Consider the following 21,434-nt stretch of genomic DNA (forward strand, 5'->3'; position numbering starts at 1 on the left):
ACATTGTTATTATGCAACACAGGGTTTTTTACAAATGCAAAACCGTTTTTACTTTGAGATGATAACTGGACTTGCTCTCTGAATAGGCTATGTGACAATGTAGCTAACTACTTTTTAAAATCTGAAATGTTATTGCTCAAAATGCATACACATACTAATTGCACAGTATTGTACTGGGAGAGTGTGGTGTATTGTGTGTAGTATGCAGTACACAGTATGCTAGTATTCACTTTCTAAGGGTCACTGAGATTCCATCTTATTAATTCAATATGGCATGTCACATCTGATGCATCAGTAGAATCTCATATCTTTTGATCTCAATCTTTGTATTAAGTATAGTGCATGAGGTTTGAATATAAAATGGTCCGTGTTTATTTTTGTCAGTTTACATATTCAGTACCATTTTCCAAAAATATAATAGCCATCAAACTGACTGATGTTTTAAGAATCCCATTAATAATAGCAGCACAAGTGCTCTCATCCACTGAAAAACTAATTTGGGTGATTGTGGATCAGTGCATTGGGTTTTTCTACAGTAGTTGAAAAGCAGGAGAGGTGATAGACTCACGGTCATTGCAGAGCGGCCCTCCAAATGATGTCATGCTGCAGTCGCAACTGAAGCCCTCCCACTGCTGCAGACACACGCCCTGATTGGAGCAGGAATCCTCTTGACAGGTAGTGCTTGGGCCTGAAGAGAACGATGACAGAGTAGAGAGAGAGAGAGAAACAAACAGACAGGAAAAAAAGAGAGGGGTATATAAATTAACAGGCCTCTTACAACATAAAATCCAGACTAGTGAAAGGCTTTTATTGCAGATGAAACAGCCACACAGAACCATCCCATCTGCTCACTCACCATAGATGAAAAACCAAAATCTTTTGTTTTAAAACTCTTTAGGGATCTGAATTAGGCGAAGGAAATACAATACACATATATTCAAAATGCACAAAAATGTGTTACATTCAAATATTACTGTAAAAGAAAAACATATAAATCTTTCCTATTTCAATGTGATTACATATAGCATAATGAGTGTGCTTATTTTAGCTTACTTTATGTCATTATCTTGTCATTTAAACCATGGTGATCCCTAAATAAATTCCTGTACAAAACAGGGCTTATAAGGTACACTCAGTAATTTTTTATTTTGTTTATGTTGCACTGGATAATAAGACAGCATCCGAAAACCCATACTGTCTGAGTATGTACTGCATTTAATGAACTTACTTCATGACCGTTAAAAAGTAAATTTTTGAATGATGCATATGTTTGGTATTAATACAATCTGGACACACTGAAGGTGATGATAAACAGGGCAACTTTTTGAGCAATGTTGCTGGGTAATCTTGCCGAGCGATTGTTGCTTGGGCACTTTCCCATTGAAAATGGGCAATACATTTCTATCTGGATAATTTAGATCGGTCGTGGGCCCTGTGTCTCACCTGGTTGCCCGTTGGCGGCAACATTGCCCAGCAACATTGCTAAAAAAGTTGCCCTGTGTATCATCACCTTTAGAGTATGTTGACAATGACACATGATGTTAGCTGTGACACTGTGACTTCCGTGTTAGACTTATACTGACACCTAGTGGTTTAGATGTACACTACCGTAAACATTTTTGGGAGCGGGTACATTTTTTTTAAATATTTTTGCAAGAAGTTTCTTATGCTCACCCAGGCTGGATTTATTTAATAAAAACTGTAAAAAAAAAAAAAAAACACACACACACACATATATATATATATATATATATATATATAAAACTGAAATATTACATTTATTGAAATATTAAAATTTAATAAAATAAAAAAATAATTGTTTTATGTTTTAATATATTTCAAAAGGTAATTTAGTCCAGTGACTCTTCAGTGTCACATGATCCTTTAGAAATCACCCTAATATGCGGATTTTGTGGTCAAGAAATATTTCATAATACTATCATTTTATCAACATTGAAAACAGTTGTGCTGCTTGAAATTTTGGTGGAAGCCGTTTTTTTTTTCAGGATTTATTTGAAATATAAATCTTTCTTAACACTATAAACATATTTACTGTCAATTTTGATCAATTTAATCTATCCTAGCTGAATTTTAATATTAATTTCTTTAATAAAAAAAGTATTATTTTGTTACTGTATTATTTTACTCCCTAAAAAAGTAACTAATCGCATTACTTAGTAACTTTTTATGGAAAGTAATGCGTTACTTTTTCTCACCTAGGCTGGGCTTGCTTGCTTGTTTTTTAATAACAGAAAAAACTAAAGTTCTATTCTAAAGGCCCTTTGACACCAAAAGTTAAATGAATAATCCTCAGACTGAAGGAAATGCAAATTTACAACTGTACAGTAGAGGTCAATAAATGAGAAAACAAAGTAACTTGCACTACTTATTTGAAAAATGAACTGATATTGTGTAGTAAATTTAAAAGTAATGCGTTACTTTACTCGCTACCTTGAAAAAGTAATCTGATTACGTAATTACTTGTAATGCGTGACCCCCAACACTGGTCATGATTAACTTATTCCACAAGTAAAAGTATATAATAATAGGGAGGTTACCAAAATAAATGGATCTCAACATGTCTTATAAGGATCTCTTTGGGACTTTAGCTTATTCACCGTATCCCCCAGAGTTAGATAAGTCCATACATACCATTTTCATCTCCGTGTGTGCCGTAACTCTGTCTGACGCACCTACGGCTAGCCTAGCTTAGCACAAAGACTGGAGGTAAACGGCTCCAGCTAGCATACTGCTCCCAATAATTGACAAAATAACGCCAACATTTTCTTATTTACATGCTGTGATTTGTTTAGTCACAACGTGTACAAAAACAAGGTCACATGAGACACAGCCATCTTCTAACCGTATAAATACTGGGAACTATATTCTCAGAAGGCGAAGCACTGCTACTTCTGCGGAGTGATTTACTCCAACTCTGAGCGAACTCTCTGCTCCTCACCACGGGGCTTCTCAGGTGCTGCGAGCAAATCACACACCCACATATCTCATGCCACATACCAAGGTCACATACCTCCAGTCTTTGTGCTAAGCTAGGCTAGCGGTGGGTGCGTCAGACAGAGTTACGTCACGCACGGAGATGAAAAGGGTATGTATGGACTTATCTAACTCTGGGGGATACGGTGAATAAGCTAAAGTCCCAAAAAGTCGGCGTGTTCCTTTAAAAAGTGTTATTAATTTCTTTAAGTATAAAACTTTTTTTTTTTACAACAAGATAAAAAAAAAAAACAAATCACTGAGTGCACCTTTAATCGGTCTCATTACTCAAGAAGACATTAAATGTGGACAGGAGACTTGATTTTAAAGTGCAATCCAAGCATTGCACCAGAGGCTGTGACAGAGTAGCATTGGCGGTAATGCGCAGTGTATTGGCTGCAGTAATAATACAGGCCCCGTGCGATAATAACATCTGCTCCTAGTATTGCTGAGGTGAGTTTAAAGCAGCAGCACTCCCTGGGGACTCGGGGCTGTAAGATAAATGGGGGCCGTCTGGAACAGCTCATTTTGTGTTCGGCCTACAGAAGCGAAGCGACGGGGCGACGGGCCAGGCATATTACAGCCTGCGGAAACACTTCTGTTCTCATTTCTCTCATTACTTCAGCCGGCATGTAAAACAGGCCCCTGGCCCTCAAACGCTCCCTCCTCTCCATCACTCAGCCATTTGGCCAATCAGTCGCACATTTGCGGCTTGGCCACTTGACTCGGAAGTGAAGCGAGTCTGGCAGGGAGGAGGAGGAGGAGAGAGAGAAAGCTCTACGACAGCCGCCGGTGCAATCCAGATGAGCGCCACTCCTCCTGTCTCACCTGATCTGTCTGAGCGAAGCTCATTTAAAGTCTTGGGCAGAGAAACAGAGGGTTGGCTCATTCCCCCGACGAGATTCTCTCAAACCAAGTGTTATGTATCTGAGCGGAGTAATCTGGCTTCCAACTCACGGGAGAGATTCCCTAACCGCTTGGGAAATTCCATCTAGTTTTAAGGCCTTTATCGGGGGTAAAGGCTACAGACTATTTCCGTCGCATTTTATTTTATTTTTTTGTGTGGAAGGAGTTAAGACTGCATGCAGTGGGTGGGTGGGGGGGCACTGTCGAAACAGGGAAGGGGGGACGCATGCCTCCAGTAAACCACAGAACAGATGTACGCTCCAATGAAAAGAGAAGTGACAGGTAAGTGAGGGAAAACTATGACACAGGACACTCTGAGACATTTTAAGAGCGGGGGGCTGTAAATACAAGGTGTGCGGACTGTGCTTGTATTTACGGTGATGGAGTTACTAGACCGGCTGCTGGTTATCTAAAGGTTATCTACGACATCAGACGGTCACACTGGAGGAGGGGAGGAGGGGGCATCGGTTAAGACACACATATGGCTATCTACCTTGCAAGTCAGCTTTCAGCAATGCAACTTTTGTCAGCCAAACGAATAAGAAAACAAAACAAAACAAAATATAAAAGATGTTAGTAGAGGCACTGGAATGTCTGTGATTATAACAAATTAAGTTGTTAAAATGTAAGGGAACAGAGAGAGGAAATATGGAAAGTAGATGAAAGTAGACAGAGACCCAGGGAAGAAGAGAGGTGGAATTAGAGATGACAACAACAAAAATCAGGAACAGACATGATAAAAACCAGTAGGCGTAGGTTTGGTTTGAACAGAAGGACATTTTTTCAGCCATGATCATTTCTTAAATGTGACCTCAAAATGTTTTCACTAAAAATGTATATATGTATTCATAATCAAAGGTTTATATGCACTTTTAATCTTGTGGTTCTTAGCAAATATCAGAGACTCTTTTACAATTAAATATTCTGATGGATATAAGCACTATATGTGTGTGTATTTTGTCATACTTTCAGACTAAATTGCTGAAAAGTGTTCCAGGAAATGTAGCAAATAGGTTTTATTTTAGTAGTAGGGTTATAGTTAGACTGTAGTTAAGATTTATTAAAAACATTTATTTAAAAATAATAGCAGTCTGCTGCTGCTTTTGTTTTGATTTGATGCATTCTTTTAATTAATGTTTTGAAAGAACGCTCACCAAGGCTGCATTTATTTGATAAAAAATACAGTAAAAACTGAAATATTGTGAAACATTATTACAATTTAAATGAACCGTTTTCTTTTTGAATATGTTTTAAATTTGATTTTATTTCTGTGATGCAAAGCTGAATTTTCAGCATCATTACTCCAGTCTTCAGTGTCACATGATCCTTCAGAAATCATTCTAATATGCTGATTTGGTGCTCAAGAATAAGTTCTTATTATTATCAATGTTGAAAACAGCTGTGCTGCTTAGTATTTTTGTGGCAACCCTTCATTTTTTTGAAGGGTTGAGCCAGAAATCAGTTAAAAAATGTACTTTCAAAAAGCACAATATCTCTATTAGTAAATCTGTAGAGATGATTATTCTTATATTCCCATTTTAAAGAGTTTTTCCTTTTAACAATGAATAAACTGCATTCAATTTGACTTCAATTCATCTTTTAAGGACAGAAAACAAAATAGGCTATTTTTGCTAGCCTTTCGCAACCGTCCAAAGGGCCATTCTCAGTTGTGCTTCGCCTTTATATCTTTCTGTGCTTTGATGAAAAAAAGATTCTAGCCCTAATTAATATGCTACTAACAAACTGGCAATAACCAGTCTCTTTACTCTCATATATTCAGCTTCATCACAGTTATAGCTTGGGGAAAACACAAGGTCTCTTGACATAGCTAGGGACATGTCCGTATCGTTCACCCCTAATCTACACCAGTTTCCAACAGTGGAAAAGAACACAGAAGCCTGACACCTGTTAAAACTGGCCCAACATGAAGAAAACACAAAACAGATAGTGAAGAGAACAAGAAGCAGAGAGGATGAACAGGAGTGCATGATATGAGACAAGGATTGGAGATTGCAGTCATCTAGCGAAGGACCGCACTAAGCCGGCTTTGTGTCTGTGCCATTCATACCGTTTTCCTCACCTTCGCATCCTCTCTCCACCTGGCCGGCGTTGGACAGTGCGTCTGACAGCAGGTCTGGCAAACGGCCGTTCAGGTCCACAGATGCCAAGCAGCCCTGGAAGCCCTCTTTAGAATGCACCAGCTTTGGCAAGTCCTTATACATCTCTTTGGCCACACCTCCCACATACAAATCACCTGTAGAGACAGGAAATATTATGCTCTGACTAACAATGTCTTTTCATTTCAACTATCAGGGGAGCATGTTTTGTAAATATCCATAGAAAAGGTACACCACTTCCCCCTGCTGGTCCTTTTGTTTATTGCAGTACACAACATGTGAATACAACTTGGCACTAAGGTAAATAACACATACACTACCGTTCAAAGGTTTGGGGTCAGCAAGTTTTTTTTTTCTTCCATACTTTCATTCAGCAAGGATGCATTAAATTGATCAAACGTAACAATGATATATATATATATATATATATATATATATATATATATATATTTTTTTTTTTTTTTCAAATGCTGTTCTTTCAAACTTTATATTAACCAAAGAATCCTGAAAAACTCTAACAAAACCAACATATTAGAATGATTTCTGAAAGATTATATGACACTGAAGATTGGACTAATGGCTGCTGAAGCCAGGAGACTTCTTGAAAAAACATTGAAAATATCTTACAGATCCCAAACTTTTGAATGGTAGTCTACACCCAATATAATATAATATCATATAATATAATTATTGCATCTAGTTCAGCTTAAATGATCAGTTGAAATCAAAGAAAATATCAAAAGTACCTTTCAGATCCAGGTTCTTGGCTCCCATGGTAGTCTGTGTGGTGATTTTGGTGTCTATTTTAACTGTGTGAAGGTTGTTTGTGTCTCTTGAGATCATCACATTGTGCCAGTGATTGTCATTCAGAGGTGTGTTGGAATTTCCCTTGATGAGATGAGCTCCATTTCCCAGGTCTGACACATAATGGAGATATCTGCATGCAAACAGTCATGAAAACATTCAGTGAAGAACTTATCACACGTTCTAAATGTATCAAACGTGGCACATTAAAAATGAATTTAGCTTACCCTTTTACCAGCTCTACTACTATAAAGTCATTGCCATCTCCTCGGTTGTACAGGACGAGCCCATCTGGTGAAGTGGTCTTAAACTGGAAGAACAAGTGCATGGAGTAATAGGCCTGCAGGGTGGGCAAGGTCACGTAGCTAGAGCGAGACTTGAAGGTAACCGGATCTGCCACGATGCTCCTGTAGCCGATCATGGCGTTCAATTCGCAGTAGTCAATGTCGCCGTTCTTGCACAGGTCAATGTAGGACATGCCATTGAAGGACAGACCCTGCAGGTGTCCAATGAAGTTGGAGGGCACGGCGGGCATGTACCGCTTCTCTGTAACGATGCCCGTCTCCACATTGTGGAACTCCAGCTGCGTGTGGTCCCCCGTGATTTGACCTTACCAAGGCGAATAATCGAAAACAGATTTAATACAGGAATGGGTATGTGTCAAAACACAGGCCCTGTCCCAACTACCCCCCAAAGAGTGACGTAATGCTGAATACATATACAGTCGAGACAAATGGGACGTGATACGGTCTTGTGGGCTTGACAGACACGTACAAGCCATGGCAAGACCACATGTACATATAAAGTGCGCTATTCAGGACAGGGCCGCAGCGTTGTCAAGTGGGTCATCTCAAATCTACTGCAGCAAATTGAGATTTTTAACAAACATCAGAGACTTGAAAACACGAAAGCATAAAGAGTTGTAAGAATGTCAGAAGTATTTCAGGCAATTTGAAGGAAAAAATGTGAACTTCATATTTCTGTAAACCAGTGGAAGAGAAAGAGGGCTTTAAATATTTTAAAAACCTCTTTTAAAGCTTCCCAAGAGAAAGCTCTTTGACTCTAAAATCAGGAACGTTATGTGAGTATAATGTATTCCCTCAGTGGTTTGGTCTCCGAAAGCAACAGCATTAAAGAAAACACCAAGTATATTTCAAAGTGTCGACTACACACTAGTAAGTTCAGCAAGAAACTAAAGAGGATTGTACTGCACTGTGGAAAAGCACTACCTTTTTCATTTGACGTTAATTTACTGGGCAAATAGCAAAAGGTGTTTTTGCCCCTTGAGGAGCACTGAGGGAAGGCTATTGGAAAGTGAGCCACTCAATCCCTTCATGAACGGCTCTTTCATAAGACTATTAGCAAAGTGCAATGATTACTTAAAGGAAATAATTATGATCATGAAATGCTGGGTGTCCCATTCATTCTTCTTCAAACTACAGGTGGTTAGTTTATCTTACATGGGATTTTAAAACTCTCTCTTACACCCAGAAACTATATCAACAAAGAAATGATTTATTATTTTATATAAATCAATTTATATACATATAAAATACCTGTGGTTACATATTTTGAAGTCACAGGTGAGTTTTGTTTTAATCTTACATACACCTAAGGACTATATCAACAAGGAAAGCATTACATATTTGATATAATTTATATTGGTTAAATTACACGACTGTTCAAAAGTTCAGGGTAAGTGTTGTAATTAGAAATAAATACTTGTATTCATCAAGAATGCATTACATTTATCAAAAGTGACAGTAAAGACTGTACATTAATAGTGAAGACTGGAGTAATGGCTGCTGAAAATTCAGCTTTGCTGTCACATGAATAAATTACATTTAAAAAAAAAATATATATATATATTTTGTCCATCAAATAAATCACCCCAAACTTTGAAATGGTAGTGCATATAATTTTTTATACATCCATATAGCAAGAAATATTTACATATTTTCATAATCCAAGTAAAAAACATTTTTTTATCAGAGACGCAAAAGAGGTCATATTTGAATTTTTTTTTTGGCCATAGCAATCTTGAATTTTGTTATGTTAATTTAAGTTAACGTTTTAATCCAAAACAAAGTATCGGTGACGTATATGTTCGTATAGGGTCAGACAATAACGCTCTGCACACTTTAATCTATCCACTTCAAGTGCTCTAAAGGGCATAGGATGCTCATTATCAAACTCAAATACTTGAGAGTATGATGTACCTTCAGATGGCTGCAGGTCATCCACCATTAGCTTCAGACTTTTGCCTCTTCTGACGACACGAACTGTGTGCCATTCGTTGTCATTCAAGTTCTGGCCCGCAAATATGGTCTCTGGACCTTTACCTATAACATGTCCCACACAGCGGTTAACAGAAGGTAGAAAGACAGAGAGTGATAGAGAGACAGAGGAAGCAAGGGGTTGTGAAACGGGATAAACTAAAAAAGGGGGTGTAGAGAGGTGACTGATATCCATGTAGAGAAAAAGAAAAGAGGGTTCATAGATAAACAGCAGAGGAAATGATTCTGTCAAACATCACATTCACACATTTTGTTCTATGTACTGAATGTCCTGTGGTCTTGTGGCCAGCCCTGTAATGAATTCGGTCTCCCTTTTAAAAAAAACAACAACAAAAAAACGATTTGTTAGCATACAATACATGAAGTGAACTCAACTGTTTTATCCCACTTCCGCCACCAGATGGAGCCATTCATCTGTTTTTTATGACGGCCCTCCTTGAGGAAACCGACCTGCGTCTGTTATTTCAGTCGAGTGATGTTCGGCTGCATATGCTTCTCACGTCCTTACAATTCCTGAGCGGTTTAGGAAGCACATCCAAAAAACCTACAGACTGTAAACTCAATTCGAGAAAGCAATTTCTCGGCTGTAGAGCCTCCCCCTTGTCCCGTGAACACGTGCGTCGTGTTCGACGGGGCCCCAGGACCTCCGGGCTCCAATCGAGCTTCCACTAGATGATCAGAGCGTGCGAAGAGGAGCCTGCAGGCCTTGTGATTTCAGCCGCTCTGGCTCTCTTTGACACGTCGTTGTCTCTCCTCATCAGTCAGACTGCCGCTAAGAGGGCAGCGTGTCATTGTCAGGGGCCCCTGCAGCCCATCTCACTTGATAACAGGTAAAAAGAGTTGCCATTAAAGAACTGCCAGGCTCCCAATCGATTTTCTATCCCTCCCTCCTCTCAATTACTATGAATCCAGATCAGCCAGCTCTGAGGGAAAGAAAAGCAGCAGCATGTAAGGTCTCAGACTGCACAACAACGCCACCTAAAGGAATCTCTGCAGATCTAAGAAAAAGCCACCACTGAGAGGAAACACTAAGGGGCAGCACTATTAAGCCTCCGGCAATATACAAGACATGACATGTGCTTTTTTTAGGCCTCTGACCATCGCTGCACAAAGGATATATGTGAAAAGGTAACAGCGTGTGATTGGACAGCTGGAGAGACAGCTAAAGGTCCACGGCTGCTATGCCTTTATTAGGAAGGAGTGTTCAGATAAACTCGCAAGCAGCAAAGACAAAAAGCCTCTCCCTCTGTCTGGGAGGGCAGCTTGTTGCCATGGAACTGGGGCAGATGGTTGCGTGTGTCCGGTCACTTTGATTCTCATCTCCCAGGGTGGAGAGAGAGGGCAGAGTTAAATAAGACAGAGGTGGGCAGAGGCTGGATAGAGAGCTCTGACAGGACAGGGCTAGCAGGAGAACACAGACTAGACGCGCACACACACACACACACACACACACACACACACACACACACACACACACACACACACTCATCTAGGCCAGGAGAGATGAGATGCATTGATATCTAGCTCATCCAGCTGAGAACGATACCCATGTGAAACAAGCGCAGGCAGCCATTTTGAGACAGGACGATCTTCATATTGAGGACACAGTAATTCAGCTCTACTGGGACTGACTAATCAGCAATGCTAAAGTCATTTTACAAACTCTTTGATCGTCTGACAAATTTAAAATATGGATGTGTTACAGCTACATTTTTCTATTTTTCACAATGTATCAGCCAGGGTCAGAAATTAACCAGGGCAAAAATGCTATCAAATGTCACAGAAATGCTGAAGATGTTTTAAATGCGAGGGTAAAAAATAGAAAAACAAAGAAAATGAGGATATAATATAAATAATATGCTGTTTAAAGTGACAAAAATGCCATAGACATTTAAAAATAATATATATATACAGTATATATATATATATATATATATATATATATATAAAAATAATATATATATATATATACATACATACATATATACATACACACACATCTTTTTTTATAGGTAATTACTCTTTACCTTACATTTTTATATATTTATATAATTTTATTCTTTATATTTATTATACATTGGTTCAAGATGGCATACTGTGAGTTAAAAAATATGTATGGTAGGTAAACATTTACAAGTACAAAATAAAGGTAAAAAAATGCCGCTGAAGATCAATTCAAAGAGGCAAATATTGACCCTTGCCTTTATAATAAAATACAATTCTGACACTGGTATTGACTGTGTCCTCCGCACCTGTCCGCGACCACCCATGTGTGTGAGGGGTTTAATTTATTAGGAATTATGGTAACTGATAATAAAAGGAAATGTTCTGCTAAATCATAATTCAAACAGGAGGAAACTGTCTTTTTTGTTGTTCATGGTGCAGAGCAGGTTAAAACATTAACTTTCAAATCACAGCATGATAAATAACCATAACATAAAACTACAACCTTAAACCAATACGCCTCACATTTCATTCTGTCGTATGAAGCAGTTTTTATAGAAAATAATTTAAAGGTCATCAAAATCCGAACAGCCGAACCATTTCGATGGTGAAACTATAAATGTCAGAGACCCAAGGTGGAAATATGGATCCCTGAAGTGCAAACCTCTAACTAGCCAAAATGCTGCTCTCAACCTATAGCTTGATTTAGCCAAGAGCGTATAGTGACCCCACTGGTTTCTAAATATACATCTTTCATCCTGCTGACACTCAGACCATATTAACAACCCATGAGCTGATGTGACAGCACTCTCTTGGTTGAACACACTGTCACCCTGGGGGAGGCAGAGTCCCTAATTGGCAACGGCTTGTTCTTCGTGTCAGAAGAAGAACAACGCTCATAAACACACACACACACACACACACACACACACACACACACACACACACACACACACACACACACACACACACACACACACACACACACACACACACACACACACACACACACACACCAATGACAGGAGTAGCAATGGCTGGCACAGATAATTAATGAGGATACAAAAAACAAGAGTTGAGGCTGCACAATAGCAGGCTGTTCAAACATGAAAAGCCCCTGCTTCTGTTTCACCACGGGAGATTAAATAATACATCTCCTTTTGGTCAGAATCCCTGATTCTGTCTTTTTGACATAGATACAAACAATAAGAAGCCGTGTCCTCGAGCACAAAAAAAAAAGATGCAACAAGACAGATATCACCATATATTTTGAGGGTTGAATTGACTTAAAAATCTATGAACGCCTACATGTGCTTGAAAAAACAAAATGGCCACCATCCATGGCCTGTTTCTTAAATTTACCAAAAATGCAAAGGCTTTCTTTTCACTTCCTAAGAGTGTGTGTGTGTGTTTATTTTATTTCTTCAAATTTGCTAGGAAAAAAGAAAATGGCTGCCATCAATGCCCTGTTTTTAATGCTTAATGTCTTTTATGCTCTCTAAGACTGCATTCATTTGATCAATAATACCGTAAAATTGTAATATTGTGAATTATTTTATTATTAGAGTTTAAAAGAACTGTTTGTCTATTTTAATACATTTAAAAATAAAATGTATTCCTGTGATGCAAAGCTGAGTTTTCGGCATCATTACTCCAGTCTTCAGTGTCACATGATCCTTCAGAAATAATTCTAATATGATAATTTGGAGCTCAATAAAAGTTTCTTATTGTCAGTTGAAAACAGTTGCTGCTTAATATTTTTTGTGGAAACCATAATATTTGTTTGTTGAAGAATCTTTGATGAATAGAAAGTTCAAAAGAACAGCATTTATTTGAAATAGATTCTTATGTAACATAAATGTCGTTGCTGTCACTTTTGATCAATTTAATGCATCCTTGCTAAATAAAAGTATTGATTTCTTTAAAGAAATTCAGGCCCGGTTTCACAGACAGGGCTTAGATTAAGCCAGAATTAGGCCTTAGTTTAATTAGGACATTTAAGTAGCTTTTATAAACGTGCCTTAGAAAAACATTACTGGTGTGCATCTTGAGACAAAACAATGACACCGATATATATTTTAAGATATGTCAGTGCAAGTTGCTTTCAGTTAAACAGTTCAATAATGCATTTTATTCTGGGACTATAGGCTTAAGCCTTGTCTGTGGAACCGGGGGACAGGCTATATCAAAAAATCGTACTGACACCAAACCTGTGATGGCCACCCTGTTTCTGATGCACACATTTATCAAACTGATACGGTTTCCCTTTCAGTTCCTCCGAGGGGAAAAAATGCAATAAACTCAAAATGAATGACACTGTTGATAAACGTTCTGGAAAAAAATCCGCTTTCTGAGTGACTTGTAAATTGAAATAACTGAATGTAAACAAGCAGCACACAGCAGAGTCAGACTCTTCTTCTGTGTGTTGTGTTAAAGGTAAACTCCCTGCAGGGGACTACCGTGCGAAACGTTTCCATTTCTGATTTGTTTACGAGACCTCTTACCCAACCTGTATCGACGGGTGACAAACCACTCGTCAGAAATATCCAGGCTTCCTTCTTCACTATCGATGTGGAATTGGTTCCTGTGGTTTTCATGGGACCATTCACACCTTTTCCAACTTCCTCTCTGTTCATAAGTAGTTGTGTATAATTATCTCCCAAGGCTCCTTACTGTGTGGGTAGATGCCCAACTGTGAGGGACATGTGGAGGATCCTGACAGCTCCCGGCATCTTTGTGTTTCGCACATCGTCAAGCGAGAGCTGTTTTGCTTCTTCAATGCCAAAACACCCAGTGCAATCAACAAGACACTGTGCTTCGTGAAGGTGAGTGCTTGATGGCTTGGGCCCATTTCAACAGTTCTCCCCACAACCCTCCTAGGAATAGATTCAGGTGAGAATGTTCTGTTAACTTTACTGAACGTCACCAGAATGCTAGTCCCATTGGGGTAAAAGCACATACATTTGGTACACAAATGAGTTGTTGAGAGGACAGAGTATCCACTCGAACCCCTGGGACTCCTGATGGCTCGCTTTCGGAGACAAAATTGGGCCTTCATCAGGAAGCAACAAATCATTTAAAGAGCCAATCATGTGGGATAAAAGGCTTCGGGTCCGATGCCCAGTGGTTCAAACAAAGTCATCCATCCTGCCCAGATCTGAACATAACTGCGGCAAACTGGGATACTGAGGCTGTGATGGAATGGGGGACATTATGATGTGACCATCTGCTCTATCACTCAGAAATTAGGCCAGGTTAGAGCTGAGATTGTGGGACCTTAATACAGTAAGTAAATGGCATTTTAATACTATTCATATTGGACTCACAATGTGAGACTTATACAGTCAGCCACACCATGTAACGATCAGTAAAAACAGACAAACAAACACAGTGAGATCAGGCTCGGAGGGCTAGCATTGCTATTCACCCTGTCCGCCGTTCTATCTGCATCACAAATTAAACAGGAGCATCGCCACTGCATATTTATGAACACTACCGTTCAGCAAATGGCAACCCTACTGCATATTTATGGGGGAGGCTGTTTCAGAGAAATGAGGTCCTTTTGAATTCACATGAATCTCTTGATTCTAGTAAAGGATGCTCTGAATGCATCGAAATGTCGTCCCCTTGTCGTCGGTAAATGCGCTTCTGCACAAGGTGTTATTAAATAATCAGGCTGGAGTTTGTTCATGAGATCTTCTGTTAGGGGACATGCAAGGATTTGTGTGTTCTTGCATTTCACCTGTGCTATTTTTGAAACATATAGTTCAACTTTTGATATGCTGCATGTCAGATCAATGTCCATTTTAAAAATATGGACTGGATCAGATAATTCTGGGGATGACATAAGCATCTCAAATATATTCAGTCCATCTGGTGCATGGAAGTTAATGCACCTATAAACATATTCTGTTCCATTCCTCTGTGGTCTGTCTAGCCATTTTTAATCAAGAATCCATCCTTTGTGAATCTCTCCTATGTGCAGTCCATCTCTCTGAGCATTTACACTGACAGTTATAATTGAGCTACAGCAGGTTATTGCGTAGTCGAGCTACAGTCTTTATCTGTCTAAGCATACATGACACAATGTGTAATCAAATATTTGAAGGATTAAATACACACTGTGAGTCACCTCTGTCTTTCAGAACAAGAGCAGAATGATGAGGACAACTGTACTCTGTTTTTATGTGCGTATGCTATTTTTAAAAAGTTCGGGGTCAGTAAATAAAAATAAAAAATGACCACTTTTATTCAGCAAGGATGCATTGCAAAATACATTTTTTTTATCAATTTCTATTCATGAAAAAATATAACAGAGTTTGCACAAAAATATAAAGCTGCACAACTGTTTTTAAGTTAAGAAATGTTTCTTGAGCAGAAAATCAGCATTTTAGACTGATTTCTGAAGGATCATGTGACACTGAAGACTGGATTAATGATGCTGACAATTCAGCTTTGCCATCACAGGAATAAATTACATTTGACAATATATTAAAATAGGAAAGAGGTTATTTTAAATTGTCATAATATTTCACAATATTCTTGTTTTGACTGTATTTTTTATCAAATGTTTAAAAAATTGTATCAAAGTAAAACGTTCGAATGGCAATGCACATTCTGGACAATCACAAAAACCAAAAAATGAGACCATGATTTCAGTTAGTCTAAAGCGTTAACGTGACATTAAAAAAGAATGTCATAAGAATTATTGATTTGGTCAAACTGAATTTTTTTTCAAGTGCAAGGAAATGCTTTGTAGCTACGAATCAGCTTGTCAGATCGCATGATAAGAGCCAAGTGAGAAAAGCCAAGACAGACTGTGAGACATCAACAGATTTTACGATATACATCATTGACTGGGCAGTCTGTGTCCGGTCTGACATCCTTATTTGAGGACAGGCATGTCACACTAAGAGATTCAAGACTGCTAAATTTGCTCAATGACGAAAGAACTAGAAAATAAATATTTCGCAATCCCTGGTCTCAAACAGCAGAATCGTGGCAAAAAATGTAACAACGTGCACCCTAATTTGTCACTGGCCTGTTTACAAGACTGCTGTGTCTGGTAGTGTGTTGTGCTCCCATTATGCAGAGGGAGTAGACGAACGGATGTGGAAAAAAAGCCCCCCGAGGAAGCTCAGGTGCTTTGTTATCTTGGGCATTCAGGTTAACACAGACAACTGCCTCATTGTCAAATGAGCCAATATACTGAGCTCAGGGTTGCAACGAAATAACAAAACAATAACACGTTCACAAACGCCTGTTAAGATGCACAAACAAAATACACTCGGTAAGACCAAGAGAAATTTATCAGATGGTAAAATCCTTGCAATATCTGGGTGCTTTTGATTGGACAAGAAACTCTGTGAATTAACAAATGAGCTGTTATTACTATGCAACAGCACGAAGCAAATGTTTCTGAAGGCCAAATTTGGATGCAGAGCCGTATTAGTTTGATGATGAGGGAACTGATCATTACGTTCATTCTTTGAATATGAATGAGCAATGGCAGTTTGGGGACATAAGACTCTATGATGAGTCACTCAAAGAGATTTGTACCGGAAACAAGCAAACACAAAAACAAACAAAGACTCCTTTGAAAGAGACTTTAAAGACTGATATTAATTACCCTGAGGCTTTTGGAGAATCAATGCCAGGGTAGGCTAGAGTTCTCAAATAAAAAATAAAATAAAATAAAAGTGATGAAAAAAATAGATTGGCAAAGCCTGCAGAGATGGAGAACACCCATCTTTCTCCTCACATCACTTTTTTTTTCTTCCACTCCCTTTCTAACACAAAACGTCTCCAGTTAAAGGGATATTTCAAGCAAACAGTAGAAATCTGTGTTATTTATTTATTTATTGGCAAAATATATTGTTAGTTTTGATAGTTCATAGTGACTATGTTAGAATGCACTAACAGCCGGGTACATGTACGAAAATGTATATAGTCCAAAAGGTTAAAGGGGTTTATTCATATTTTTTCCCAGTCAATTTTCCAAATTATCCTGAATTCACCCCTACCATAAATTTAATTAATAAATAATTTATTTTGTGACAGATCACACCTATTAAGCTACAAAAAAAGAATAACTGTGACTATCATTGAATCAGTAAGCTAAACATAAAACCAAATCAGTGCACAATTGGCTCTTTTAAATGGGTTTTTTTGAACGGCCTGATGTGGTTCACTAATCAGACTGATTTGTTCATGAATCACGGTTTATTCAATGATCTGGTCACAGCAGTTCTCCATTTAACAGCTGACTGAAGAGGAAGACGGTCAGCAAATCATTTAATTTATACATAATATTGTATGACTGAAAAATAGTGCATGCTTATGAATTACTGTTATTACTATAACTATTCTTTTTTTTATTTGAGTGTAACAGCTGCTCTATGTATGTTGTATCATTTTTTTTTTAAATCCATATGAGCATGGAACAAGAACAACAAGTAAGTTGTAAATACTCAATATAGACATTAATCACACAATTAAAAAAAAAAAAATAGCCACATTTTTCTCCTCCCAACACTTCCTGATGGGCTCTCCTTCTGCAGTGACCAGGAAGCAGCAAAAAGATGAGGGAAGGAAAACAAGAGGCAGTCATTGGCTGTCGAGCTCGGGCTGAGGAGGGATTTGAGGAGAGGCTCTCAGAGGAAATGATCTTTGCGAGGGTTATTGGAAACTGCGTGAGCTGGAGTGTGATCTGTGAGTGAGAAACTTAATCGCCTCTCCTCTCATTCCAGTCAGCTCCATTTCTCACATTCCTAGAAAATGGCTGCCAGGGAGCCTGAAGGCTCCTGCAGCCCACAGGCAAAAACTAGCCGTACCTGACAGTTCGCTCGCACTTTGAAAACACCACTCAAAGCCCTGCTGGCCGCAACACAGAGGCTTCGTAACCGCAATGTTTTACACTTCTGAAACCATACACGCACACGCACATACATACAAATGAAGAGTACACATACAGAGGGCGCTTTGGTTCAGTATCAGAGGCAGAGAGAAGAGGAAGAGAGGGGAAGAGTCACTTACTGGTAGTACAGTTTATCCTGATACAGTCTAGATGGGGGAGAACAGACAAGATGTAAATTCAGCCTTCAAGGTTATGACTGCAGACATCCATTACAACACATCGCCAACAAACTGGGGACGGACACGCAAACCAAGTGGAGCGGAGAGGCGCTGTTTCGCTGACCAGATACGCACTCTTTCTTTTCTACCTCCAGCGTGCTGATAATAAACCCCAGTTGGAGTGGGTACAGACTTGCTGCCTGCGCTAATGAATATTCATGCCTTCACTGTGCCATAATATATTTAGAATTAGGGAAATTTGGCATGTATTGAAATGTGATTATGCCCAGTTCCATACTAGTCTCGGGACTACTGAATATTCAGAGGTAATTGATTAATTTGCTCTCTGGGTTAGCTCAGAAAGCGGCACAGGAAAGAGGAAGAGAGGAGAATCTTGCCAGAGAAACAGCCTGTCCTCGCAATGGTGCTGCTGATGCTCTCATATGCACATTTTAAAACCATTTCCCTTTAATGAGTAAAATCAGACGAATTAAAGAACGGCTCACATTTGACGAATTTGGAAATGGGAAAAGGGCCGCAAGATAAGAGGGAGAGGAAAAAACGTGTGTTTATGGACATGTCGCAGCAGAGCACCAGAGCATGTCCACGGTAAGCCTTAGCCTCCTGGGAGAAGAGCTGAATTCAGAATGCTCCTGTAGATAAAAACACTCAGAAAAAACCCACAACCCTTGACGTGAGGTTCACTTTTTCTGCTTGCATGTGAGAAGAACTGTAGGAATAACATGTTGTATGGAGGGTTCTCACAGTGAAGCTGTAAGGAAAGCCAGTATGGGTGAGGTTTGAGTGTGTGCATGAAAATAAAGAACACACCTCTCGGTAATTTCCCTAATGGCTAGATCCTGACAGGATCATTATTAATGCTACTAATACTGCTTTTAAATAAATTCTATTCAGGCCTCAACAACAAGGATTTTTTTTTCGCTGCCAACATCTTAACTGGTCCCACCAAACTAATATATATATATAATAAATCATCCAATATTAACTCATCTATTTATTTAGAAATTATACAGCTATAATATAACACATTTTAAAACCTTTACATTAACCTTAACATTTTGTAAAACTGTCAACTTTTAACTCACACTTTAAGTCCTTATTGTTGAGCCCTGATATCACTTATTAACATTCAGGATGTTCAGCCTACAGCTACTTTTCCAAACCCCATGTTCCCATGTGAATCTGCCTTAATACTAAAACCTAAATCTTGGGTTTAAAAAAAATAAAAAAACTCAAGGTGAGCTGTCTTTAAACGCTAAAAAGTACAGTACCGCTGAGACTCCTTACTGAACAGCACAACACAATAGCTTTTGTTCTGGTTGGTACTGTATAATATAAACCCTTGCTTGAATCCTGTGAGGAGGCCCCATTTCCCATTACTATCTTTTGCAAAGCGTACTTCTGGAATGGAGAATCGATATTTCTCGTGCTCAGCCCGGGCTGTCCATGCTTCAGTGTGTGCTATGATGGAGTGGAGGGCCGAGAGGAATTCAGAACATTACACAAATCCAGCTCTATCTTTTTCCCATGAGGCTGCAGCTCGTCGCGTGTCGTCAACCGCAGTGAAAATCGTGGCCGCTAACAGCCAGAGAGCAACGTGTGTCCACCCTAACAGCGAGTGCAGTACCCTCCGGGCCAGAAGAAATTATTGGTGTTTGTGTGGGTGCACGTCTGTTTGTGCATGCCGGGGTGTGCAAGTTTAAGCCTGCTGGGACTGGGAGGTTTTAGACATGCTATATGTAAGCGGACATGTTAAATGGCAAGTGTATGTCACACTGCCAGATGGGAATGGATGGCATTCATCTTAGTGAGAGTTCTGAGAGTTCAGCAGAGGAACTTTTTTAGCTTTAAACGACCGATGTTCAAATTTACTTACTGTGAACTAGCTTGAACTTGCGAACAGCAGAGGTGGTACTTTATTAGTGGAGCAAGACTGTATAATATTAAGCTGTGCAACCGAGGGAGGAAAGTGTAGTGGCTTCTGGGGAAATGTAAATGAAACGTACTGGGCGGAACAATGGCTTGTCAGTACTCCTGACACGTGTAACGCTCTAGTGGGGAGTCTATAGTATGCAGATGTAGGACTATTGTGTATCAGTACTGTGGCAGGGACTGTGCACTCTCTGGTAGGGAAAGTCTACAGCGTGCTCATCTGGGAGTGAGCGCTTGGCCGCAGACTCTGGCCGTTGAAGGTTCTACATCCTTCTCTTCAACACAAAGTGTTTAACGTGTTTAATGTCTGTGAGAGAGAAAGTGTGTCTACTGTACACTTATCTATACTCTGGGAACAAAAACATATATAATATAATATAATATAATATAATATAATATAATATAATATAATATAATATAATATAATATAATATAATATAATATAATTAGTGCTGGGCAAAGATTAATCGTGATTAATCGCATCCAAAATAAAAGTTTGTTTACACATAATGTGTGTGCGTATGTGTATAATTATTTTGTATATATAAATACACACACATGCACGTATAAATGTAGTAAATATTTTATAGCATGTATATACTGTATATATTTATACATAATTTATATTATATATAAATATAAATATTTTATATATAAATAACACATTTTTCTTAAATATATACAGGCATATGTGTGTATTTCTATGTACAAAATAATTATACGCAGTACACACACACATATTATGTAAACACAAACTTTTATTTTGGAGATGATTAATCGCAATTAATCGTTGTCCGGCACTAAATATAATATAATATATAATATAAAATGTCTATAGTGTGCATATAATTAGAAGTACAGAAAATGATAAGTCCCCATATCCAAGTTATTGTGTGGGTGTTACCTGAATATTAAAAGGGAGATATGGCAAAAATGAATCTTAATAGTAAAACTCAAACTTATTAAAAGACAATAGATAGATCAAGAACAAACTGAAAACAATTGAAAACAAATTAGTCCATGCTATGTTGTGTATGTGTGTAATTAGCCATTAAGGAGAGCACTCCAACTGGCTGATGTACCTAGATTGACCGTGAGTCGAACACGTCCTCCGTCCAGCTCCAGCCTCAGAGTGTCAGCTGAGTTTCGGGAGGTGGTTGCCATGAGAACACCATAGGCACGCTGGGAACGGAAGCGCAGCGACACGTCTTCTGCCTCAGTGTGCATCACTACTGGCAACTGGATCTTCATGAACTTACTGCCATCATAACTGAGGATGGTGGCATCTGAGAGAGAGAAGAGAAGAGAGAATTTAGGAAACTGGGCAGTGACAGCAGCTCGTGGC

General features: G+C 38.7%; 1 protein-coding gene across 10 annotated transcripts in view; it reads right to left on the reverse strand.

Moving 5' to 3' along the window:
* The window catches only part of nrxn1a (neurexin 1a), a gene marked incomplete at both ends in the record, with an annotated part of 174,427 nt that overhangs the window by 58,163 nt on the left and 94,830 nt on the right, over window positions 1-21,434 (reverse strand). For 7 of the 10 annotated variants that reach the window (XM_081393712.1, XM_081393713.1, XM_081393709.1 and 4 more), the window contains 7 exons: window positions 569-688; window positions 5,981-6,154; window positions 6,764-6,954; window positions 7,049-7,430; window positions 9,041-9,163; window positions 18,098-18,124; window positions 21,172-21,375. In XM_081393712.1, coding sequence (XP_081249838.1) covers window positions 569-688; window positions 5,981-6,154; window positions 6,764-6,954; window positions 7,049-7,430; window positions 9,041-9,163; window positions 18,098-18,124; window positions 21,172-21,375 — 1,221 coding nt within the window. Of the gene's footprint in view, window positions 1-568; window positions 689-4,393; window positions 4,421-5,968; window positions 6,155-6,763; window positions 6,955-7,048; window positions 7,431-9,040; window positions 9,164-18,097; window positions 18,125-21,171; window positions 21,376-21,434 lie in introns of all 10 variants that reach the window. The other 3 variants (XM_081393711.1, XM_081393705.1, XM_081393710.1) reach the window with 3 other exon arrangements.

Source organism: Scardinius erythrophthalmus (assembly GCF_964197995.2).
Source record: "Scardinius erythrophthalmus genome assembly, chromosome: 18".
Classification (NCBI taxonomy): Eukaryota; Metazoa; Chordata; class Actinopteri; order Cypriniformes; family Leuciscidae; genus Scardinius; species Scardinius erythrophthalmus.